Raw genomic sequence first — 25,717 nt, forward strand, 5'->3', positions numbered from 1 at the left:
GGCGATAAGGGCAGAAGCACATTTAAATATTAATAATTAATTTCGTGTTTTTGTTTTTTCAAAGTGTACTTTATTCAAAATGTTTGCGAATCGTGAATTTAACAAAATTCGTTATATTACATATTTCAATTTGCGCGTGCTCTAAGGGCCAACTATACAATATAAATGACTACATAATTGTATAAATTTATTATGATGATTAAATAGAGATTAATAAACGAATCTGTGCATATATTTGCAAACAAAAGGGGGAGAAATTAAATTTTATTTTTATTTGATGTATATACATATATAGCAGGTAGATACCTACGAAATGTCTTTCAAACGTTTGGAACTTTATGCAAAATTCTCCTCGAAGAAGTGCGTGAAATGTTCAATTCTTGAGAACGTTGACGAGTTAAGGTTGTTGGATGTTCACGCTCATTTTCGGCTACAGCAGCTATAGCCCCTATTATGAGTTAGATTCGATATTCTTTGGTTGTCGAAGATCGAAAATCGAATGTCAATTTGGTATTATGAGCGGTGCAGCCCTGTCGAAATTTTCGTTGAATACCGAATTTAGAGTCGAATGCAATTTTGCTTTCGATTGTGTTGCGTATTGTGGGTAAACTTGTTAAAATGTAAGTTGTATGCGATTATTTATGGTTTTATAGTATCCAAATAATAAATATATACTAATTTTGTTAATTTTATACAGGTCGAAAGTCGTGAGTACCAAACAGCAATTAGAAAGGCTAGTTTCATTAATGGAAGAGAATCCACAATTCGCAAAAGGGATTTGCACCAAAGTTCAAGCAGCAAAAAAATGGGAGGAATTTACAACGGAGCTGAATTGCTTGGGACCACCAGTTAGAACGGAAGCAAAATGGATTAAGGTTTATAATGGTTTTGTTTTTTTGTGATGTTTATAGAAATACATTTTTATTTTCCCTTGGCAAGTATGGGCTGAAATACGTAGAGGAACTGAAATATATATTTTTTTCGAATGACGAATAATTGAATAAAGAAAATTTATAACAAAAATAAAACAGAAACTGTGGCGTAAAGTTTTCTATTTAATACTTTTTAGATTTTTCTATAATATTCTAAGAATATCATTTCTTATGCTGTATTTGCTATAAAAATGTGCTTTTCTTTGTTGCAGATCAGCCTCTGTACTACTAAATTGTATCCATCTTTGGCAAATATAATTTCCAGGACATCTATTATTTCCGATAGAACAACAGACGCAGTAGGTTGAGCAAGTCCTAGCATACCTTCATTACCAATACTCAATTGGTACGATCCCTGAGCATAAAATCGCAGAACTGTGGCTAGCTTTAAAATATTTGGAATGGATTTGGCTCGTGTGCACTGCTGCAACTGGTTTTCTGTACTGGACAGTAGGTTCATAAACGCCTCTTTAAATAATCTAAAGTTCTTTAAAAATCTGTAAGGAAATTTCTGTAATGTTAAGTACGTCAACACATTTTGAAAATTCTTAACGTACTCAGTGGAAGCCATTTCTAGAGGGTTGGATGCGCCCCTCAACTGTTTTCTACTTCTAGCTAGTTTCACTAATCTTTCATCGTCCGATAAATCGTCGAATCACAACTCCGTTGTACTCATTTTCACAAAAAATACTTTTTTCAACTTTTAAAAATAATATTAGCAAAGAATTTCAACATAATCGGTTTTTCTTTTATTTTGATTTGCTGTATCAGCTGAGAAAAAATTATCTATTGTAAATGCGTCGAGCGATCGAAATTCACAATAGTCCTATTCTTCAACGAATGAGCACCATAATACCAAATGAAAATTCGTTCGATCAGTACTTTCGACTACAGTCGAAGATCGAATGTTGCTCATAATAAGGGCCTATGTTTTCGGGTGTACGCACTGTAGGAGCACGTTCACGTGTTGTTTTATCCATTAACGATCCACTTTCACGAACACGATTAACAAATTGATCCACAAACTGTCTTGTTGGCAAATCTGTTTTTTGGAATTTTTTTTTTCAAATTTCTCACAGTTTGAGTAGAAGACTCACCACTTTGGAAATAGGTTTTCAATATTTCCCAAATTTATTCAAGCGTATAGCGTCCCATTTCGTAAATGTCAAACCTTTAAGTAAATTATGAACACATTTGACATGTCATTTGTGTTACCATTCTCAAAAAAAAAGGTGGTTCAAAAAGCAAACGCTATATGGCCCACCCTCAAATAGGTATATAAATAAATAAATATATAAATAAATGTATACATTTAACAATAATAATAAATAAGAATTAAATTGTAAGCCATTAATCAGTATAAGTCTAGTATAGTCGAATACAAACTTTTTCTTCTTTATTGGTGTTGTAGCCGCTGTAGCAGTCGATCTTTTCTGACTTTTTGTGTAATGACAGTTGATACTTCGTTTGGCCTTCTTCCATCTCCAGACTTACACGCTTCGCTGCTCTATCCATATTGGACATATGTATGTGAGTAGTACGCTCTTATAAAGGATTTTGCTATCTCGGTTCAATTCTTCACCTCAAACTGTCTTCTCCAGCATCAGATTAATAATTAACACAATAGCAATTGTCTGAAACCGCGTTTGGTATCGATAAATCGATAAGTTCGGAGAGGTCCTAGACAACGCTGGCAGAATTGGTAGCAACTTCTTTTTGTGCTATCGAAAGAACTTCTATTTTCTTGAACTGTAAGCTTACTGTTTATTGATTAATAAATTAAATTAAATGAATATCTGGTTGATGAATTTCCAAAACCTGAAATTGTACTGATAATATCCAATCAGTTCGTTGACAGTGGTGTTGAGTCTTTCACACAGTACTCTCGATAGAACCTTATATGCGATACTAAGAAGAATGATCTCTCGAAAATTGGCACATATTTCAGGATCACCCGTTTTGTAAATTGGGTAGAGCAGACTTGAGTTGCTGTGGGCAGACATACATACGCTTATCCCATCAACTTCTGCAAATGAGCTAGTGCATGCACCTTAGCAGCTCCGTTCAGCTGTACTTGTATTAACCGTGTTATACCTACCTGCAAGGACGAATGAAGAGACGTCGATACTTCAAAAACCTATTTAGTAAATTGCAATTTTCTTCAATCTCTATACATTATATTTACGATTTTTAAAATTCTTAGACTGTTACATTTTCTTATATCTACCGGCAGTTGATTATACACTTTTAAACTTTAACATTTTCCGTTTGAAAAAAGATGGAGCTTCAAATTATTTCTATATTTTGTTAAATAAGTGTGTGGGTCGCTTCTAAATCTAATATTTTCATTAAAAAATTTCGGGATAGCTCTGTCTGATAGATCTTTTTATCAATTATAAAAAATAATATAATAAAACTTCTGGAAAATATACGAAAAAGTATTATATGGAAGAAAAAATGTTAACTTTCGATGCAACTCTGTACCATCAATCTGGCAGCCACTTCCATGTCGCTATTGAAACAGTTGTTTTAGCACATTATTTCCACGTGAAGTTGGACGCATTTTTCATTTTCGGCAAAGATATTTAAAATATTGTTGATTGTTTTGAATTTATGTGGTGGCAGTAATAACAATCATAATTATAATATCTTGTCTTAAATTATATTTGCAGTTCGAAAGCACTGTGTATGATTGACAGGTATGAAATCAGCGAGCTGGTCGCAACGTATAGCTGTTCGCAGACTATGAGAGCATCTGTAATATTGCAAATCATTCTTACAAATATTTGTTTGAATTCAATATTTACGGTATTTTGCACAAGTTATTATGATACATTTTCTTGTTTCACTACAGCAAGTGCCTACGTGAAAATGGAAAATTATACACAAGTTGATGATTATGGTGGGGACATATTGGTGAAAAACGAGTACCTCGAGTATAATGAATCCATTGAGACCGGATATGAAAATGAATCGTTGATTGAATATGTTGAAGAAGAGGAGGTGCAAGATTACGACTATGTCGAAGATCATGCGAAAACGCACACGCTCACAATAAAAGCCATGCTAATAGACGGGCTACATCAAAAAGTGTATCGTTGTTTAGAATGTGATATAGATTTTGCTACAATTGAAGACTTTACTAAGGTCCATCAAGAAATGCAAACAAAGCCTCGTCTTTACCAAACAACTGATCAAGTGGCTGATACTGAATCATTTCAGACCGAAAATTTAAGCAATGAACAACCCATTCTTGCGCACGAAGGTGAAGACTGGACAATTGTAAAAGAAGAGCCAATTGATACTAATGATAATGGAGAAAAGTATATAGAAGTTAATGAGAATATTGCAGAAAGTGCGGAGACTACTGAGGGCATCGGCGAATTGCTTTCAGAAACAGATTTACGTTACGAAGATGTATGAAACTTGCAACTAAAATGTTAAATGTTGTAAAATTTTATATTAACTCAAGTACATTATTTTTACTAAAGCAGATGGCACAAGAGATAGCCGAAGATGAGGATGATGGTGAAAAGTATTTTTGCTGTGATTGCCAAGTTGTATTTAGTGATTTGGAAAGTGCGGAGCAGCACGTTTGCAGCGCACTTAACACCGCTGCATTGGATGCAGATTCAGCAGGTGGCAGTATTGCAGAGCAAAAAGGTGATAATAACATAGATTATGAAGAGCAGAGCGAGACTTCAACAAACAAAATAGCAAGTAGTGATGCAAAGTACCATTGCCTGGAGTGTGGAAAAAATTTTAATTCCCTACAAGGTTTACAAATACACCTTCGCAGTCATAAAACCAAACAAAGAAAGACAAAGAGCAACGTGCAAGAGGTAGAGGAGTTAAAAAGCACGACATGCCCAATATGTAATACCACATTCAGATCGTATAAAAATCTTAAGTAAGCAAATATTTTAGATTAAAGTAAAATCCCAAACCAATCTTATATTTATTTCAGGTTGCACATGAAAATGCATGATGCACAACAGATGCGTACTATAGAAGAAGCATTACCCGCTGGTGCCAAAGGGCAATACAATGACATGAATAAGTTCTTTTGTGAAATTTGCAATAAGAGGTTAGAAATTGTAATTGTAAACCGAAAAAAGTGGATGATTCCCGAATTTCAAATTACAGCTTTGAACAAAATTTACTTGGTATACATAAAAATATGCACCAACAGGCGACGGAGTACAAGTGCGGTATCTGCAATCGGGACTTTGAGAATAAAACTAGCTACGATATGCATATGCAAATGCACGCTGAAAGACCGGTGAAACCTCGTAAACAACAATTCAAAGAAGCTAATACCACTGGCAACGATAAGCGTGATGGTCGCTTTGCATGTCAATATTGCGGGCGAACCTTCCAGCGGCCATTCGAAAAAGTACGTCACGAGCGCGTGCACACTGGCGAGAAACCACATGCGTGCGAAGTGTGTGGCAAAACCTTCCGTGTATCTTATTCACTTACGCTGCATCTACGCACGCACACCGATATTCGACCATTTGTGTGTGCAACTTGCAATAAACGGTAAGATTCAAAACGGCACAACGGTCACATTAGATTGTTAAAAAATTAAGTAGGGGATAAAAGCAAAAACTGTTTGAACGGCATGATGAGATGGATGATCTTATTAACAGCTGTAGCATTTTCATCTTTCAACTATTTCTGCTCCTCTAATTTCAACATAAATCAATGGACTCGTCAAATTAATTACATAAATTGTTACCTCTCGTTTCAGTTTCAAATCACAACCGGTATATGCGCATCACCTTCGCACTCACGAATCGGAGCGCGCCTACAAATGTGAAACGTGTTCGAAAACGTTTCGCACGTCGGTACAACTTGCTGCGCATCGAAATATTCATTCTAAACCATACAATTGCCCTGTATGCAATCGTCCCTTTGCTTCATTGTACGCTGTGAAAATACACATGAAAACGCATAATAAGCAAACCCGCTCCGGCGATGCTACTAAATATAGTTGCTATGTATGTGGCGCGGAATATGCGCGCATCTCTGCATTACGTTTGCATATGAAAGATTTTCACTTTATCGATTTTGATACGAATCAGTCGTTAGAGTTAGACGATGAAGTGATTTCGGCCGATGAACAAAATGCACAAGAAAACGAAGATGAACATGAGGTGGATCACGAGGCTGCTGTGTTGATAGCAGCGGCTGCAGAAGCCGACTGTGCGGCTTACATGGAAACTGTAACAGCTCAAGCTCCAGATGTATACGAGGTGGCGCAACAAAATGACGAGGCGAGTTTGTGATGTGATTTATTAAATACAAATTTTAAACTAATTTATTTGTAACTGCTTAGCTGATTGTGGACAACTACCAAACGGAGGAGATTGTGTCTGATTGGCTATCGAAGTAATGTATGAAGAAATTCATACTTATCCAGAATAGAACGCGACATATTTGGAGTCTGCCCTTTATGTGAAGAATCGCAGCATGATACTAAAAAGCTCTTCACATGCCCACTTAAACAAACTGATCTTATACCCCTCTCTCTCCGGTTCCGGAGCTATTGAAACGGCGTGTTTTTTGGGCTTACCGTTAGTTGTCCTTTTTGACAACACTTGGTAGGGCATCTATCTAGGCGGAGCATAGTAAAGCTACAACAATAACTGCAATAAGTTCGATTTAGAATTATTATAAATTTATAAATAAATAAAATATATTAAAATAAATTATTAACTACGGAAAAATTAAGAACATTATTTATAGTTTAAAATTGAATCAAATAAGTTTAGGTTGCCGCCTAATATGCTCAAGATCTAACATAGGCGCCTGTGATGTTGAAGCACGAGGCGAATATGGTGACTGTTCCCGTTGATGTTGCCGTGTTGCCTGTGCCAGCGGGGAGCACACTGGTCTCAGCTGTTCCTTCACATCATCTTGACCCTCTGGCAGCAAACGATATTTCTTTAAGTATTTATAAGAAGCATTTGAAATATCACTTGGTCCCTTTACTATGTTTTCCACTGGTCGCAAAGGTGTCGTTGGTTTTTGTGTAGCAGCAATATTTAGTTCCTGAAACAGCTCATTCAATTGCTCATTAGGTAGATACTTTAATGCTAGTTCATTCATTAGCATACTTTTCTCTGAGCTCGGTTTACTAAGTACTAAATTTTTCGTGGGTGGCATGGTATTTCGTGGAGTGTGTGCTTGATAGGCTGTAGATTGTGCTGCAGGTTGTCGAGGTGATTCTAAAAGATAAGCAGGTACCTCTCCAATGGGCCGATAACGGTTGTTCAAGGCATTAGCAGAAGTTCGTTCGTTGTATTCTTCGATAACCTCGTATTGTCGTGGTGGTATTTGAGCTTCGTCTTCTTTAGGCCCAGAACAATTAATATAGTTGCACTGTGTACTTGCATCCTGCCGAGTAACCGACTGCTGTGGTGATTGTGACTGCTGCTGATGTAATAATGACTCCACAGCGTTCACTAGACGTTGTTGTTCCGTACGCATCTCTTGAAATATGGTCAGCAGTTGTTGAAAGTCTTCCTTTGTTGGCAGCTGCGCTAATAATGCCGAGTCGTTCTTAGGTAGATCGGAAAGCAGTGTCGTATCTGTTTGTGTGCCTGCGCATATAGTAAGCACGTCCCGATTTGACTGATACGTTTGTTGTAATGTTGCGCAGGCATCAAGGGAGCGACGTTGAAAGTTTTCTTTTGGCCTTGCTACAGTACATAGCGGCTGTTCTAAACTTCGACGATATTGTTGCATTAGTGTGGTTACGCCATTTACAGAATGACTAGTAGTTGAACCTGCGGTGGTTGGCGATGAAACATTGGCAGTTACAGGTCGAAGTGGATATAAGCTAGATTGCGTAGTGGTGGAATCATTAATATGTAGAGCTTGTGTTGCAGCACTTACAGCGGTTGAACCTACTACGTGGCCATTGATGCTGTATACTTCAGCACCAGCTGGTGGGAATGATACCTTTGGAAGTACTTGCTTCTTCCAAGCTGCGTATGTTTGTTGTGATGGTATCGATGTTGATGTGGTAGTTGTTGCACTGGTAGATCCAGTTTGCTGGGCGTCAAATAAAATTGAAACTTCGGGCACAGTTGGACGACCTATAGATGCGGTATTTATATCCAGTGGTACACTAGGTTTAGGCGCGCACCGAGGTAGCATATCTTCAGTTTCCGGTTGGAACATATTTGCGTAAAAATATATTTACTAAACAGCAAAAATAATAAGCGGCAAAATTTATTTAAATTCATCAGTTACAATGTTGCCAGATGCTTGAGTTTACTTATTCGTTTTACAGTTAAAATTAAATATAGTCCGCATATTTCTTTTTCAGTAAGAATTTAAAGCCGCTTTATGGATTTTACTGTTTCTAGAAATGGACGCAGCTGGTTTTTATTTTAAGGTAAAACGTTTTACCAAATTTAAAAAGTTGTCTGTGCAATCAATAGGGAAATAAAATAAATTTATACTAGAACGCAACTCATTGCAACACCGAAAAACATAAGGCGAATTGAATATCGAAGGTGGCGTCTTTCAAAAACCATTACTTTATTTTTCGCAATTTTGATAGCCGGCTAACAAAAACAAAAGGAGGAGAAATTACTTGTTTTTAAATATTCAGTTAAAACTTGGTAATATTGTGGTTTGAAGATTAAACAAACTAATGAAAACGAAGTGTTTCATGGTATATTGCAAAAAGAGTAAATCAATATAAGGTTGCCAAATACCCAGCTATAAGTTAAAAACCAGATACTAATTCGACTGCGATTGAAATAGCTATGGTTTTTAAAACTCTGTTGAACATACACAAAACTAGCTTAATTTCGATTATGATTATTCCTCAGTGTAATCGAAGTTGGCAATGCCCTTACTATAATATCAAATGAAAAAAAAATGTTTACCAATTTTAGTACGTGTGCTTATATTTATTGGCATTAAAAAGGAGAGCCGCACTGTCAATCATACCTTATTTATTACACTTTGGTATGAATCAATAAACATTTACTGAGGCAACCTTGTGCCTGATTTATGCAACATACTATATTAATCAAGGCGAATTCATACACCATGGTAGCAGTAGTACAAAAACAAAATGTGCATGTGTTTTGTTTTTGCAATTTATTGACTTCAATAATTATTTATTTATTTATTTAATATATGGAAAATAACAATAAATTATTATTTTACAATAAAAAGGAGCACTAGCTGCCAGGGCTTACGGCTCACTTCAATAATTATTTCTACAAATTCTACGAATTTCGATCAGAATGTAAACGAAATAAATCAGATTGTTAAGACAATTAGCAAAATAGTTGTTGCTCTAGTGGCACCACCTTGTATGAATTCGCCTTGATTTTGTTCCTCTATTGCGTTTATTCTCTCCAATGTTGCTGTCCTTTAATAATACAGCTACATATGTTTACGAAAAATTATAATGACTTTATAAATATTTTCTAAAATTTCACAATATAACAAATAAACTGAGTGTAAAGTTTAAATAAACTTAAACTATTTAATAATGAGCGCTTAAAAGTTTTAATCGCTTTTATTCCCCTATCAGAATCAGGGGGGAAATGTCACAGTTGTGGTATGACAGCACTGTCGCGCGAATTAATTTTCATTCCTTGTCGCTTGTTACGTTCGTGTTGTTGCTATAGTGCGGATCCTCAAAATTTTAAAGTAAAATTGGGATATCTTTACATAAAAAATATTCAAATTAAAAATAAGTAGTGTTACTTAAATTGAAGGAACCATAAAAAGTGCAATAAGAACTTGTTTTAATAACTTTTATAACATAAACAAGTGTATCCAAATATAAAAAAGGTTAGGTGACGAGAAAAGTGTGGAAGGGATAACGTATAAAAATCACGTACCAGCAAATGCAAAGAACCTTGATGTTAAAAGAAGGGAATACGCAAAAGTAGGAGAGAATTTAGCGTATCCAAAGGACTGAAAACCAGGAAAAATACTTGCCTCAAACGAACGCACAGTTAAAAATCACCTAAAACAAAAATTTATATTGAGGAATCACAAACTTGTGTAAATTTGTGACTATAATAATTAACTGAACATTAAGTTTCAAATATATAATTTTAAGTACATATAATCAAGAGTGTATCTACAATAAGCTGTTTGCCATACCAATAACAACAAGTACCCTATCTTTCGTTGAGCGAAAAATTCCAAACTTCCTGCATAAAGGAAGAGATTTATCACTGCCGTGAAAATGCAGATCTCGTGCAAATGTTTGAATTTCATAGCCACCACCAATAGTCAGGCGGCTAACAACAATGTTGGTATCATTAGTGTTAATAGCAACAATGGAACAGCAACAGCTGATGCACACGCAAATCGAAACCCATCGGCTGGTAATAATGCGACAACAGCCCATCCAGATGAGGATAGTAGCATGCCACTAGCGCAACAATCTATCGCCGGCAGTAATAATGCCGGTAATGGCAACAACAATGCAAACAATTTGTGCACTACATTAATGGAAGCATTTCTGCAGCGTTTTCCACGAACATTCATCTTTTATTCACAGTGCATGGAGTTCTTTAAGCAGGTGCGTATATCCTTAAGTTTTATAATATGTACACGCATATTTACAAATTTAAGCAGGATATTTCTATTTTGACTATTCCGATAAATATGAGAAAAATATATAAATATTGAAAAAGTTAGAAGATTTTGTTTTAAACCACACTATAGAGGAGTATTTCTCAAAAGTTTAAAGTTTGCTCTATTAGTTCTAATTATTTATTTGAAAATATGCCCTACATACAAGTATACGTACGTATTTACCAGTTAATTATCATTGCTCCCTTTAGCAGTAAACCGCTAGTATCACATAATCAGTCGTTTATCTCGTTGCGTATGTGCATATATTTTGCAAATAAAAAATGAGGTGATTATAGTTTACTCGGTGAGCAGTATACGTTTCCAAACACACTTTAATTGTTTTGAAGAATTTGTTGTATTTCTCTTAGAATAATAAGTGGGCATAGTGAGCAAAGGGCCTAAAATATTCGCTCAATTTTTTACAAATATTTCGCTTACATTCCTAAACAAAATGAATTCAATCCATTTATGTGTACTTACTCATTTATGTTGTAAAAAGTGTTCGTATTTTTATAATTGTGAACTTTATTGTTCAGACTGCCAAAGGTACTTTTATAAATTTTTTAAGGTATCACGCCCCGAATTATATCCTTAGGTGTGCAAGCACAAAGCTGTGTCAATTATTGGAGGCCTTTAAGGAAAATTAAACGAAAAAAAATAAATTTCTTTTATTTTTTACGTAAATTTACGATTTTTTTTTAAATATTTTGACCATATACACAAAACTGTCCCAGGCATTTCAGCAAGAGCTCAGAAAACCTAAACGGTATTTGTGATGAACAAATATTCTACTAAGAGACTTTATAGCAATATACTGTGTATGTATGTATGTATATTAACATGTATACAAGTATTACAAACTAAAATTATCTTATTTCTAAATATTCCATTGAATATATAAATATGTATATTCCTATTTTATGGGCCCAAGGATGGTTGTAATCTAAGTATAGAATTGAATACGTAAAAGTAATCAAAAACAAAGGACATAAATACCTATTATTGAATATTTTATTTCTACATCTAGCCTATTTAGATAATTTTTTTTCTTTCCTTCGAAGTAAACATTTCGCAAATCCTCTTAATGTCATAACACCTCCATGTCTAGTATCATCTTCACCAATACCATCAAACCACGCACTTCTCAACCAGCAAAATGTCTGCGATTATAACCTTCACTCTTCACGCCCTCCAACCGAAAGTGTTCTAATCAGCGTCAGCACTAACCCCAAGCCAAAATAGCAATTATAAATTGTTTTGTTTATTTACCTGCTCGGCTGCAATTACATACATGCATACATATATGTATGTATAATATATTTATATAAGGTCTATCGAGTTTGAGTTTCTTTTTTAAATTCAAATTGCACACAAACTCTTTAAATATAAATTCATGTACTCTTTGCTGGCAAGTGTAGTTGATAGAAGTTCTACAGTTTTTTAAATGGTAGATGGAATTTTTCAAATGTGCCCCGCTTTGCATTGCATTTAGGCATAAATGCTACACTTTTTCGGCAATGAAGCTTCGCTTAAACCGAACTTGCACAGTTTTTAACCTATCTTTGAGATGGCTCCCCATAAAGTAGTTCAGAAATGTTAAACCTGCAATATTGGCTGTCAAAATGTTGGTAGTTTCGTTGGCTGTTTCATTGGCATGTGGCAATGCCTTGTTGAAACCACGTATCCGCAATATCCATAACATCAACAATAGGCGCAAAACCAAAACGTTTTCAAAGATTTCGATATCACAATCGTTGGCGGTAAACACCTTTTCAGCTATCCAATGGCATCACGAGACAACAAGGCCAGAATAACTGCAGTGGTCCTGCTTTATGTCTTGTACCGAATCAGTCGACTTGAATTTTTCGTTCAACGCATCTACCATTTTGCTCTCGTTTTGCGAAAGCGTACCAATTTTAATATTATCCAGGTTTTCTATTTAGCATCGGGTAACTTAATAGCTGTTGAAAACTGTGACAACAAAACTGCTAAAAAATAAACTGAAGCTTGAAAGATCCTGTATAAGAATGTTATTTTTCTTACATCTATAGGTATTTATGTGTATTGATATCGCAAGTCTACATATATGTACAGGGTGTTTCATCTATATTTAACACATGAAAACAGTGAATAAATAGTAAAAATTCAACTGGCTTTTCTTGATGTCCAATTGCGACGAACAATGGAGAAAGAAGTCCTAGAGTTTCGCACAGATATTTTCACAAACAACCTTCATATTCTTCAAACTGAAACTGAAAAACTGAAAAATGCCCGCAAACCTTTATTGCATTCACTGAAAACGACGGGCGATCGCGGTATTTTCAAAATAAAATTTCACTATTTCTGACCGTTCTGTGACTATGAGGAACCAAGGCGAGCAATAACTGTCAAGTTCAAAGTTCTCATGTGCTAGGCATAGAGGAAACACCCTGTACATATGTATATGCATTTAAGTCGTTGAGCTTTTTCTAGTTTCGCTTTTATATAGAACTAAAAGGTGAGCGAACACATGCTCTTCAATCTTTTAGTCACACTTAGGTGTGTATGAAAATACACTACTTCTAAGAATGCCTTATATTTATATTTATTTACATATATTCGCTTTATATGTTTGTTGTACGAAAGCTTATCATTTAATTTGATTTTTTTCTCAATATCGTACCTTTATATGAGTGGCTCAGTGCCATCCTTGCCTAAGCCTCAATTTAGTCATTTCCTAATAATTAGTGACAAAGTTAATTGGTAATTAAAAATTAAACAGCCTTTTTAGGAAGGTTTGAAACATTTAATTAAACTGAAAATACATTCCTTGAATACTACAAATTAACTTAAGAAAATAAATATTTTATTGTCTCATCATGACTTTGGTACAAACGTATAGGCACTTTTGGAGTTTACTAAGCAAATAGGACGTGATGGTTAGGCATCCTAGAAGTGATGAGAAAAATTGCTATCCGTCATTTTCTTCAATTTCTGATTTTTCATTTTGCTCAACAACCCCTACATTAAGTGATTGGTAAAAGTCGTGATGCACTGGAGGCACAAATTTCAAAAGATGTATCAAATCCTTTTTCTTCTCTTTAGTTATAGCGCGTCCATTTGGAAACAGGGCCGGTAATTGAGATGGAAAATAAAGCGAAGGCGACCCCTACTAGATTTTTTTGAATTGGTGACTTTTGATTTGCCTCAGTTCTGGGGCGATTCGTATAGCAAATGATAGGTTGAGTAGATCAATTAGATATCCATATTTCTGGCTGTTGCTTTCGATGACTTTGTTTTAGTGATGACTTACATTTATTTATTTATGTAGTTCTTGTTTCTCGATTTAATTTTTTTATTTATTAATTGCAACAGAGGAAGAACAAAATCTTTATTTTTCTGTCTGATCTTTGTATTGAACAAATTGAATAAATTATTCTCAAAATAATAAATATTTATCGTATACAATTCTGGACAAAATTGTATTCACTCTATAATCAGATGGAAAGTATTGGAAAATTGTATAATAATTTCGTATATAAAAGTTAGTATTTAATAACAAAACAAAACGCTGAATATTAGTAAAAACAAAAATATAAATTAAAAAATATAGTCAAATATATTGTACATACATATAGCACATACATATTTACATATGCATAGGCACATACACACATTTAAGAATCACATGAGCCATAATATCTATAAAAACAGCTACAGCAACTAGTTTACCCCTTTTGATATGGTGGCCGAACCAAAACAAGACTCTTCCAAGATTTTCGAGCAAAGCAAATCAAGAATGAATAGCAAAGCATATATAGGGTGTTTTTTTAGCTGCATGGTAACTATCGATATTGATAACTATGATTTAGCAGCCGAGAATGACAAATTGTATTGATATTTCTGTTTAGTAAAGTTTGGCAAGCCATAATAATGATTCCAAATTGTGGAACTTTACTTTGAAAAATAAAAATAAAATATATAAATCTGTTCGCATAGTTCATAGATTAGATTCTGGCCGTATCATCGGCTCTTATATCTTTCAAAATGAGGAAGAAGTTGCCGTTACGGTGAATGACGAGCGCTATCGCGCCATAATTTAACATCGATGACATTGGATTCCAACAAGGCGACACAACTTGCCATACAACGCGCTTAACAATCGATTTATTGTAATATTCAACCCACCATTGACGCCATATGGCCATATTTATTCGAAAAAGTAGTCACAGTAGTAAAATTGGACTGATTGCTGATCGAATGAACTATGAAACTCGTAGCCGCGGCGGGCATATACCGGATATTATATTCGAAAAATAAGTTGCCATGAAGTTATCTACCAAATTGTAATAAAATAAATCATTCCAACAATATTTCGATTTTGTATTATCATTTTAAGTTGTCAAACAACAACACCCGATACATAAATGCAATAAGTAAAAAATACAGTACACTAACAACGCACACTAACGCAAAGCAAATCAAACAAAGTTGCGGCACGACAGACCGGCCGCCTTAATGGCTAGTAGCTGAATGCCAGCCTCGCTGACTGACTGGTCGAATGGCCAAATTGCCTTAAGCTGGCGCACACTCAACTCGCAAACTGTTCCATTCGATGCTTGCTGGCGCGTGTATTTTTTTTTTGTTTTTTGTTTTTATTATATTAAAATTGTGGAGGTGGAAGAAGTGGTGGCGTATTGAGGTGGGGTGGTATACATATATTGTAGTGGCGACGATGGCCAACGTTTTACGTTGAAGCAAACAGCCAACCATCCATCCAACATCGGCACATTTAGTTACTTTTCGGGTATGATGACGCCATTCCTACACTTAAGGTTAAATTTTTATTGTATTGTAGTATCAGATACCCCAGCGATTAGTGGGTACCTACGGGTGGAAATTTTCGGGACACGAACTAAGTAAATGCGAGACAGAGTAAACGTTTGGAGTCCGAATTCTTGCCCTACCCACATTTGTAAACAACAACTACACATGCCATGAACTTATGTATGTACGTATGTAATTGAATGTAAAAATAGTAGTAGTAAATAGGAGAGAAAAGAATGAAATGTAAGAGCGTTTGTCTTGATGAATGTACATAGAGAATAGGATTGCTCTTGTACTTTTCCAGTACCAATTATACAGCACAAAAGTTGCTAAGAATTTGGCAGTATTCGTCTTCAAAGAAATAAATACTAACCACAAAATAATAAAATAATATAAAATGTTCTAAAACTTGCTTTCTTCGCATACGACTGATTGACTTGTTGTTTAAATTCTATCAGATACATTTACGTTAAATATTTTTATATTCCAATTTATTAGAAAAAAAACACGTTTCATGCATTGCTATATCTATACTTTACTACACTTATACATTACTATACTCACATATATATATATAATTGGCGCGTACACCCTTTTTTGGGTGTTTGGCCGAGCTCCTCCTCCTATTTTTAGTGTGCGTTTCGATGTTGTTCCACAAATGGAGGGACCTACAATTTCAAGCCGACTCCGAACGGCAAATATTTTTTATGAGGAGTTTTTTCATGGCAGAAATACACTCGGAGGTTTGCCATTGCCTACCGAGGGGCGACCGCTATTTGAAAAAACTCATACCTTATTTTCAAATTAAAATTTTTGAAATTTCATTTGCTTATACCTTCTTTTTATTTCCCTTCCATGTCAATTCTTTTTGCTGAAAAAAATTAAAACGTGATAATTTTGATCAAAAAAAAAAAGCACAATCAGATGGATGGCTGCATAGAATGCCTGTTGTTTTAGTAGCAGCTTAAAATATTCGCTATAAGCACCGGGGAAGCTGCTGAAGTCACCGTCCTTGGTCGGATAAATCCGCGTTGTTCCGGTAACGCAGAATCGACTGTCGGGGGTTAATGGCAAAACTTCCTCTGCCGGCTGGCTGAATTTAGGCGCAGTATGCATGAACGGCGGCCGCCGTAGCCGAATGGGTTGGTGCGTGATTACCATTCGGAATTCACAGAGAGGTTGTTGGTTCGAATCTCGGTGAAAGCAAAATTAATAAAAACATTTTTCTGACAGCGGTCGCCCCTCGGCAGGCAATGGCAAACCTCCGAGTGTATTTCTGCCATGAAAAAGCTCCTCATAAAAAAATATCTGCCGTATGGAGTCGGCTTGAAACTGTAGGTCCCTACATTTTTGTGAAACAACATCAAGACGCACACGACAAATAGGAGGAGGAGCTCGGCCAAACACCTAACAGAAGTGTACGCGCCAATTATTTATTTTTTATTTTTATTTTTATGCATGAACAGTCTTCAAAGCTAAAACATTTTATTTAAACTTTTAAGAGAAGTGGGTTTAGAGGAAGTACACCTAATTATATTTTTAAACGAATTTGATTGAAGACGAGTTAAAAAGAAAAAAAAAATATGTTTTACACTAATTGCTTTGTTTTAAGGAGTTAGTTGTAGTCAGGATTTTCAAAGAGTTTTGATTTTTTTTTTGCATTATCTTAAAGTATTTTTTGCATATCTTAAAAATATTGTGTGAAAATCTGAAGTGAATTCGACAATTAACAACAATTAATAATTAACAAAGGGCGCTCGGGCGCTTCGGAGCGATAGCGAAACTTTAAATGCGTTTTTCTCAAAATTATGTTTTTTGCACTGGTGATCACTGTAACATAAAAACCGCTTGGTAGAGTTTAATAAGATTTATACTGCTTTGAAAACCCTAAAAAACTCGTGCCTGTTCGAAGGATTTTTTTTTTAATTTCGATTTTTTTAAACAATTAATTGTCGGTTTTTTTTTCGAAAATCTAAAAAAATATATCCTGAGGCCGCCTTATTGTTAATTTTGAAAAGAAAGCTTCGATCAGGCACAAGATTATCTATTTATAAAACTAATTTCTCTTGTCCGACTGATTTTAGATGAATCTCCAAGGACTTGTGATGCTCACCGCAAGGGACTTCTGGAGAAACAGACTCCACACAAACAGCGATAACTTTTATAATTATTAATAGAGTAGAGTGAGATTTTTCGACGCACGTACGAAGCATTTAAATTAGTCTCAGGAAAACAATAATTCTAGCATATTTTAAATATATTACAATATATACTCGTACTTGCATAGAGTAGTACAAACAAAATAAAATAAAGAATTTAACCATAATTAATTCAAGTGTACATATAACAATGGAGCAGCGTACGAAAAATATGTATATGCTAAGGCATCATAAAAGTGATGTTTGCGTGTTGCTAGAACTTTAAGCGCATTATTTATAAGTTTTTGTGCATAACATGGAGTACGTGTGTATGTGTGTACATACATATGCTTTATAGGTACATAGATGCGTACAACATAAACACCCAGACGGAAATTTTGGCTATAGGAACGTCAGTCAAAAGGTTTTAGTAAATAGTGTAGAAGAATTTTATGAGAAGGGGATGTTGACTGCTTTCTACGATTGCCAAGGCGTAGTGCACCAAAAGTACCTTCCATCGGGCCAGACAGCCAATAAAGAATATTATTTATCCGTTTTGAAGCGTTCGAGCGATGCTGTACGTCGCAAACGGCCGGAAATGTAGGCAAACAATTAATGAATTTTGTCTGATGATAACGCGCCAATCGCAACGATGCCAAATTGTGCTGGATTATTTGACTAAATACCAAGTAAATACCATCGTGCAAGCACCGTATTCACCTGATATGGCCCCGTGCGACTTCTTTTTGTTTCCCAAGTTGAAGTTACCACTCCGTGAAAGGAGATTTCAGTCGATAGAGGACATCAAAGAGAATGCGACGAAGGAGCTGAATGCCATCCCTTCGTCGGTCTATCAGGGGTGCATGGAGGACTGGGATAAACGTTGACAATTGTGTGTTGCTTCAGACGGGTCATATTTTGAGGGAGATAAAATAAATTTGCCTGAATTTTAACTCTGTTTTTTTTTTTTTTTATTTAAATATTCCCGTTACTCTCTGAAACATACTCTTGAGTTTAAAAAACAAACCTTATTTTACCGGTATTTAGAAGGTATATTTCCTTGTGCTGTGGAACAATTTTGCAGAGCTTTCTTATTACAAAATTTCATTTAATTTATTCATATCATTTTCATTTACTTATGAAATAACTTACTGATATTAAAAATATCTATTATAACAAGATGGCACACAATTAGTTATCCAATTTTGTTTTTGAATAACATTTGTTTTTACTAAATAATTGATTAAAATCAATCATTTCGAGTGATGGAAATCTTTATATTGCCCTTTACGCGCCCCATTGCTACTCTGTTTATGTACTGCAGCTGTCCATTTCACAAGTCTTTACATAACGAGTGAACTTCAGTTTTTTTTCATTCATGCTACGTCTACTTTGATCATAATTTAAAATGTTTGACGTTGTAAAAACATTTTGCGCACTGACCTTAACGCGTAGGAGTTTTTAATTTTCGGTGAACGCTAGTGCACCCTGCACTTTTTAATTAACTTTCATGCAATTTTTTGTTTGTTTTTAAACAGAGTGTCAAATAATCAACTACATTTTTTACTCCATTTTTGCCAATAAAGTTGAGTCCAATTTTGGTATGATTTTTCGTCCGCCGTATATGATGGCGAACGACCAAGGAATGTCACTTTAGTTGCATTTCCCAAAACAAAAAAAATGTGTGGAGCATCTAGTATGCTTTTATACCAACAACAACGAAATGTATCGTCGAGCGTCCATCCAGCATCCAAAATTATTAGTGCATTGTTCTCGTGATAATTTCGGTACCAGTTTCGGATCTATCAATTCTCTCCTAATATTTTTATTAGTTCCTGTAAACGCACCTTACACCCGATCTCGCCTTGAAGTGGAATTTTCACAGCTCCTAAGCCCGCTTTCTGCTTTTTTCCTCTTTCCTGCGCCTTTCAACAATTTTAATCCGATTGTTAATTTGACATTTGACATTTGCACGGCGGCCGCCGTAGCCGAATGGGTTGGTGCGTGACTACCATTCGGAATTCACAGAAAGAACGTAGGTTTGAATCTCAGTGAAACACCAACTTAAGAAAAACATTTTTCTAATAGCAGTCGCCCCTCGGCAGGTAATGGCAAACCTCCGAGTGTATTTCTGCCAAGAAAAAGCTCCTCATAAAAATATCTGCCGTTCGGAGTCGGCTTGAAACTGTAGCTCCCTCCATTTTGTGTAAGAACATCAAAGACGCACACCACAAATAGGAGGAGAAGCTCGACCAAACACCCAAAAAGGGTGTACGCGCCAATTATATATATATATATTGATTTTAGAAACTTTTACATACCTGATTGTCCTGAAAGAGAGGAAAGCAGATTTAAATACCTCGTTTTGAAATGCTCTTTTTCTGATTTTAATGAAATTTTACACACTTGAACTTTGATGCAAGAGAAGTGCCATTCTTTATACGAGTAGTATTTAAGGGCTCCGAAGGGTTATTTTAGTTTGTGGGATAGTAACACAACAAATTAGTAACACAACGGGCCTCCATCTTTGTTAGAAGTATGCACCTAAATCTAGCGACTGCCAACTCAATCCGGGACCTTAGTTTAGAATACCTTTGCCCTCTATTCAAGAATTTAATTCGCGATCTTTGCTCACTTTATCTTTAATATACGCACTTGTAAATACAGTTGCGTACCAGTTAATATTGAATAGTTCTGATATCTCTATTAGCAGATTATAAACTTATGCTTATATGGCCCACTTGGGCCTTCGCACTTGTCTATATTATTGTTAGAACAAAAATTGATATTAACTTGAAAAACAAAGATAATTCAAACAAATTAGAAACTTTTCTTTTTAATTTAAAACAAATGTAAATGTGTATTACTTTTAAAAACATATGTACGAGCATACATACATATATACTCTTAACAATAACATACTTATAAAAATTCTGTTGTTTGTAATGCAATAAATAAAGCGCAAATTTGCATTTACATTTTCACTTACATACCATTTTCATCCACATACATACATACATATGCACGTACCTATGTGTTAAATATAAAACGAAGTACAGCCACTGCAGGCAGTGCGATTCTGAGGTGTTAGTGTTGGCGGTTGCACGGCCTGTTGCACTGGCTGTTTTGCTTCCGACCACAATACAAGTTTTTGTTGCTGGTTGTTTCATTATAAATACATTTTTGCATTAATTTCACCGCTTGAAATTTATTGCTATATTTGTTATTAAGTTTGTACTAAGTGTGTGCGCATGTATGCACAGTACTCCACATAACCTAAGTAATTTTGTTCCTAAAACTAAATGTAATTTATTTTTGCCCCAAGAGTGTCATAATTGAAATTTTTTTTTTGTAGATAAGTAGGCAGAAATGACCACCAGCTCCTGTTTTATGCTATGTAATGTGCCTTTATGTGTCGAATCATGAAATTTGGTGTGTTTAATCGGCAGCTATAAGACAGTTTCACAAAACCAAAATACTAAGTAACGATAACAGAGCTACAAGTTCTGTATGAATACACCTAACAGCATAACTTGTTTATGCTACGAATATGATTACATTTAAGCCTTCAATGCTACTAAACTCGAGAGAAGCTTCTGTTTCATTTAAAGGGTTAGTCCCGAAAAAAATGATGATTTTCAATCATTTGTTTTGCTAGTTAATTGCTTTATTTTAAAAATAAAAACAATGCAGTAATACATCATGTTTCGACTTGACTTTAGTGGCGGCCTCAGGAAATATTTTTCAGCTTTTACAAAAACTAAAACCGACAATTAATTGTTTAAAAAAATCGAAATTAAAAAAAAAATCCTTCGAACAAGCACGAGTTTTTTAGGGTTTTCAAAGCAGTATAAATGTTATTGAACTCTACCAAGCGGCTTTTAAGTTACAGTGATCACCAGTGCAAAAAACATAGTTTTGAGAAAAACGCATTTAAAGTTTAGCTATCGCTCCGAAGCGCCCGAGCGCCCTTTGTTAATTGTTAATTGTTGTTAATTGTCGAATTCACTTCAAATTTTCACACAATATTTTTAAGATATTATACTTTAAGAAATAGCATTGTTTTGAAAATGTTGACTACCCTTCACCCCTTAAAAAATGTTTGCAGCAGAGAAACTTCGTGTGATTACTGGTGATAAATTTTGAATTTTTTGCAAATACGAATAAACGTAAAAAATTGAATGTGAAGTTGAAGCCCGACGAAGCAGCGAAGGGCACTATTTCGAAGCCTAATAACTATGGTTGGAATATAAAGCTTTGTATTTGGGGAGATTGGAGTGGTGCGAGCTGTTGAAACCAATGTATGTAAACCATTTTAGAGGCGCTGTACGGAAAGCTATTGACGCTGCTGAACCGAGCATTGCTACGTAAATAGATGATCTAATGCGAGAGATGAATTTTTTTTATTATGATAGTGATCCTAATCACAGTTCGACGACCAGAAATCGTCGGGCAGTAGTGGGCGGTTCACATTTTTTTTATTATACTACCGCATAACCACACAATTCAATTAAATAAGGCATACGACAAGAGTGAAAAAACCATGCACGTGCCAAATATTTTCATTTTTTTTTTTGTATTTTTTTTTTTTGTGTTTGAGTTTACTTGTACTTACATATATACGAGTATGTATGCATTTGCTTTTACTATAGGTATGAACATCAAATTTTATTTTTTCAGAAAACATGATTCACATAATTAATTAATTAAGACTAAGTTTATGAAAATATGTATGCGTGTATGTACTAGTATGCATGCATGGATTCTACATTAACGCAATATTTGCTTTTCTACCAAAACTATTCAACTATTTTTTATGATATTGGAGGTTGAATTAGTTTTAAAGGTTTTTTTCGAAGATTTGGGGCTTTATTGTGAAAAAACGGTACAAAATATTTTATTCGAAATATTGGCCATCGCTAGCTACAACTTTCGCCCATCTTTCGGGCAATTTCCGGATGCCGTTTCTCCAAAATTTTGGCCGCTGCTTGGCTATCCATGACTCAACCCATATTTTGGTAGCCTCGTACGAGGAGAACCGCTGGTCCGCCAAATCGAGACTCATATGCCGGAACAAATTATAATCGGAGGGAGCTATGTCTGGACTATACGGCGGCTGGGGTAACACTTCCCAGCCAAGCGTTCCAAGGTATTTTTTGACAGGTTGAGCAACATGCGGCCGAGCGTTGTCATGTTGCAAAATAACCTTGTCGTGCCTTTTTACCGTTTCCGGCCGTTTTTCCTTCAATGCCCGGCTTAAACGCATCAATTGCAGTCGGTAAAGATCCCCCGTGATTGTTTCGCCCGGTTGGAGCAGCTCAAAATATACGACGCCGACCTGATCCCACCAAATGCAGAGCATGACTTTCTTGCCGTGAATATTCTGCTTGGCCGTCGACGTTGATGCGTGGCCGGGCAAACCCCATGATTTTTTGCGTTTTGGGTTATCATAGTGGATCCATTTTTCGTCGCCAGTCACCACCCGATGATTCAGCAAGCTCTTCTTGGGTTTGGCACGAGTCCTCGTTTACCAATTCCCCCAATTCCGCGTCCTCGAACTTTTTGGGCTGGCCAAGACGCTCCTTGTCTTCGGTGTGAAAATCACCACTTTTGAATCGTCGAAACCAGTACTCACATGTTGAAATCGACGGAGTATGGTCTGGGTAGGTCTCCTGCAGCAATTCACGGGCTTGGGCTGTGTTTTTTTTTTCAAATTGAAGCAGAAAAGCAAAGCTTCCCGCAAATTGCGTTTCGACGGCACGATAGTTGACATACTCGGAGCACGAAAACACTGCGTTGTTTATACTTCAGCGAAATGACAGATACTGATAAACAAAGCCTAGGGATGAGGCTTTGTCATGAATATATATTCAGTATTGCCAACGCGATAAAGTGATAAATAGCGCCATCTGTGTGTCACCTTTAAAACTAATTCAACCTCCAATATAATATATTAACACGTTCGCGGACACTAAAAATTTCAGGGAGTTGCAAAAATAGACAGACAATTATTTTTGAAACTGGTTGTAATATCCAAAATCTGATTATACATATATTATAAGAGTAGTCAGAACATCGTATTATAACTGTTATATGAAAGTACTTAAGGGGTTAGGGGTAGTCAGAGGCCCGAAAAAATGATGATTTTCACGAATTTTTTTTTGCTACTTAATTAATTTATTTAACAAAAATAAAAACATAGCATAAAAACATCATGTTTTATCTTGACTTCACCAAAATTTCAAAAAAAAAAATTAATAATTGCAAAAGTTATCGCTGTTTGTGTGAAGCCCGTTTCTCCAGAAGTCCCTTGCGGTGAACATCACAAGTCCTTGCAGATTCATCTAAAACCAATCGGATGAGAAAAATTATTTTTATTGATAGATAATCTCGAGCCGGATCGAAGCTTTTTTTTTTTTCAAAATGAACAAAATGGCGGCCTCAGGAAATATTTTTCAGATTTTCGGGAAAAAACCAACAGTTAATTGTTAAAAAAAAATCGAAATTTTTGAAAAAAAAAAATCCTTCGATCAGGCACAAGTTTTTTATGTTTTTCAAAAGCTGTATAAATTTTATTGAAATCTACGTAGCGGTTTTTAAGTTACAGTGTTCACCAGTTTGAAAAACATAGTTTTGAGAAAAACGCATTTAAAGTTTTGCTATCGGCTCCGGAGCGGCCGAGCGCCCTTTGTTAATTGTTGAATAACTTGAAAAGTATTTGTCGGATTCACTTCAAATTTTTACACAATATTTTTAAAACATTATACTTTAAGAAAATGCAAAAACAAAAATCGATTTTTTGAAAATTCTGACTACCCCTAACCCCTTAATCAATCAATTGTTCATTACTTTGAAATGTATATTAATTACAGAAACTTAAAGTTACATGAAATTAAATGAACAAAACTTGGCTTTAAAATTTGAATGCTGTATTTTTTCATTTCACATCACTATAAAAATGAATGCTATAGCATTCACGTCCGCGAACGTGTTAAAAAATAAAGGAGATGATTTAAATTCAATTTATTGTATTTTCATTCATCTACGTAATGAGTTTATTCAAACCTTTGCCAGTTTTTTACCCTAGCACGTCATGTATGGATATATACCAGACTGAAATTTCTACGCCTTACGTATTGTGATTTCTTCTCTTAACAATCTTATAAAATCTATGACGCGTACATATGTATGTATGTATATTATGCACTTATATATAGATACACTTGCTAGGTGCTTGACCGAGCTGCTCCTCTAATTTGTTGTGTACGTCGTGATGTTGTCTAATAAATGGAACGATGTAAAACGTTGTTGTTTTTTATGAGAAGCTTTTTCATATCAGAAATGCATTTGGAGGTGGCCATTGCCTATCGAGGGGCGGACAATTTTTTTTAAAGTTCGTGTTTCATGCATATTTTTCAGGTTTTCACGTTTTCAAATTACATCATCAATCACTCGAAAAGCAGGTACCACGAAGTTTGTTGCCTTGATTGCTTAGTCCTAACTTATCAATCTACAGAGATATGTGAGAATGAATATCAGTTGGTAGTTCAGAGAACATTACTCGAATTTCTGATAGTGTTGAATGTCTATACTCTCTTAACTATACTCTCTTAAGAGAGTATCAATCAGCCGTGCAGATACAGTTAGTTAGCCCATTCAAATAGCGCCGGATATAACTGGTGTATACCTGATTTGTGTCCCCGTATTTTGTTGTAGTAGCAATCTTAAAAGGAAGCTGGTATTGAAATATGTTTAGCAAGACACCTTGGGGTTTGATTTAAACGAAAAGGTCGCAGTAGTTACTCATCGGCCTCTGCCTTTTGTGACCCAGAATTTATCTTAACATTGGTTATTTTTTACACTTCATGCTCAGTTTTTGTTTATGTTTCCATAAATATTAGGATCGTGTGCTAATGTAACAACACACCGCACTACCTAAAATTAAATACTAGCAACAGTGTTAAGTATATCACTATGACACTGAGGTAAAATTTATTTATTTTTTATGTTATTTTAGCTCGTCCCTTATTAAACATACATAAATTCACAATTAAGACCTAACTTTCAGTGTTTTTTTTTTATTATTTATTTTTTACGCTTCTTTTTTTATGTTATACTTTTTCATTTGATTAAAAGAGTTGGAAGCAAAGGAGGCCAATTAAATATAACTCATATTCGCAATGAGCCCCCAGTTGAGTCTTCAATAAAAATAAT

At 35.2% G+C, this 25,717-nt stretch overlaps 3 protein-coding genes across 4 annotated transcripts in view; 2 read left to right on the plus strand and 1 right to left on the minus strand.

The window, feature by feature from the left end:
• The first annotated feature begins 4,002 nt into the window (after nucleotides 1-4,002).
• On the plus strand, nucleotides 4,003-6,658 carry LOC129246365 (zinc finger protein 62 homolog). Its single transcript, XM_054885121.1, has 6 exons — nucleotides 4,003-4,349; nucleotides 4,427-4,842; nucleotides 4,900-5,019; nucleotides 5,079-5,474; nucleotides 5,686-6,211; nucleotides 6,274-6,658. Exons 1-6 carry the CDS (start codon nucleotides 4,092-4,094, stop codon nucleotides 6,328-6,330), a joined length of 1,773 nt encoding a protein of 590 aa, XP_054741096.1. The 5' UTR covers nucleotides 4,003-4,091; the 3' UTR covers nucleotides 6,331-6,658.
• LOC129246366 (uncharacterized) lies at nucleotides 6,619-8,261 on the minus strand. Of its 2 annotated transcripts, XM_054885123.1 has the most exons (2): nucleotides 7,055-8,261; nucleotides 6,803-6,989 (listed from the first exon to the last, which is right to left on the minus strand). In XM_054885123.1, exons 1-2 carry the CDS (start codon nucleotides 8,121-8,123, stop codon nucleotides 6,913-6,915), a joined length of 1,146 nt encoding a protein of 381 aa, XP_054741098.1. In that variant the 5' UTR covers nucleotides 8,124-8,261; the 3' UTR covers nucleotides 6,803-6,912. The 2 variants fall into 2 exon arrangements, with proteins under 2 accessions (XP_054741097.1, XP_054741098.1); XM_054885122.1 differs by having other exon boundaries at nucleotides 6,619-8,260.
• Nucleotides 8,262-9,515: 1,254 nt separating this feature from the next.
• The window catches only part of LOC129244425 (uncharacterized), a 48,332-nt gene continuing 32,130 nt past the window's right edge, over nucleotides 9,516-25,717 (plus strand). The window contains exon 1 of the mRNA XM_054882045.1: nucleotides 9,516-10,503. Within this exon, the coding sequence (XP_054738020.1) occupies nucleotides 10,165-10,503 (339 nt within the window). The 5' untranslated portion in view covers nucleotides 9,516-10,164. The remainder of the gene's footprint in view (nucleotides 10,504-25,717) is intronic.

The sequence above is a fragment of the Anastrepha obliqua genome, chromosome 4, assembly GCF_027943255.1.
Source record: "Anastrepha obliqua isolate idAnaObli1 chromosome 4, idAnaObli1_1.0, whole genome shotgun sequence".
Taxonomy (NCBI): domain Eukaryota; kingdom Metazoa; phylum Arthropoda; class Insecta; order Diptera; family Tephritidae; genus Anastrepha; species Anastrepha obliqua.

What these genes read in the sequence shown, in the direction of transcription:
- LOC129246365 (XM_054885121.1), top strand. Translation starts at nt 4,092, where the DNA reads ATGCAAACAAAGCCTCGTCTTTACCAAACAACTGATCAAGTGGCTGAT. An exon ending in TGTGAAATTTGCAATAAGAG is followed by an intron (nt 5,020 to 5,078) that starts GTTAGAAATTGT and finishes TTCAAATTACAG; the next exon opens with CTTTGAACAAAATTTACTTG. An exon ending in TGGCGCAACAAAATGACGAG is followed by an intron (nt 6,212 to 6,273) that starts GCGAGTTTGTGA and finishes GTAACTGCTTAG; the next exon opens with CTGATTGTGGACAACTACCA.
- LOC129246366 (XM_054885122.1), bottom strand. Translation starts at nt 8,123, where the DNA reads ATGTTCCAACCGGAAACTGAAGATATGCTACCTCGGTGCGCGCCTAAA.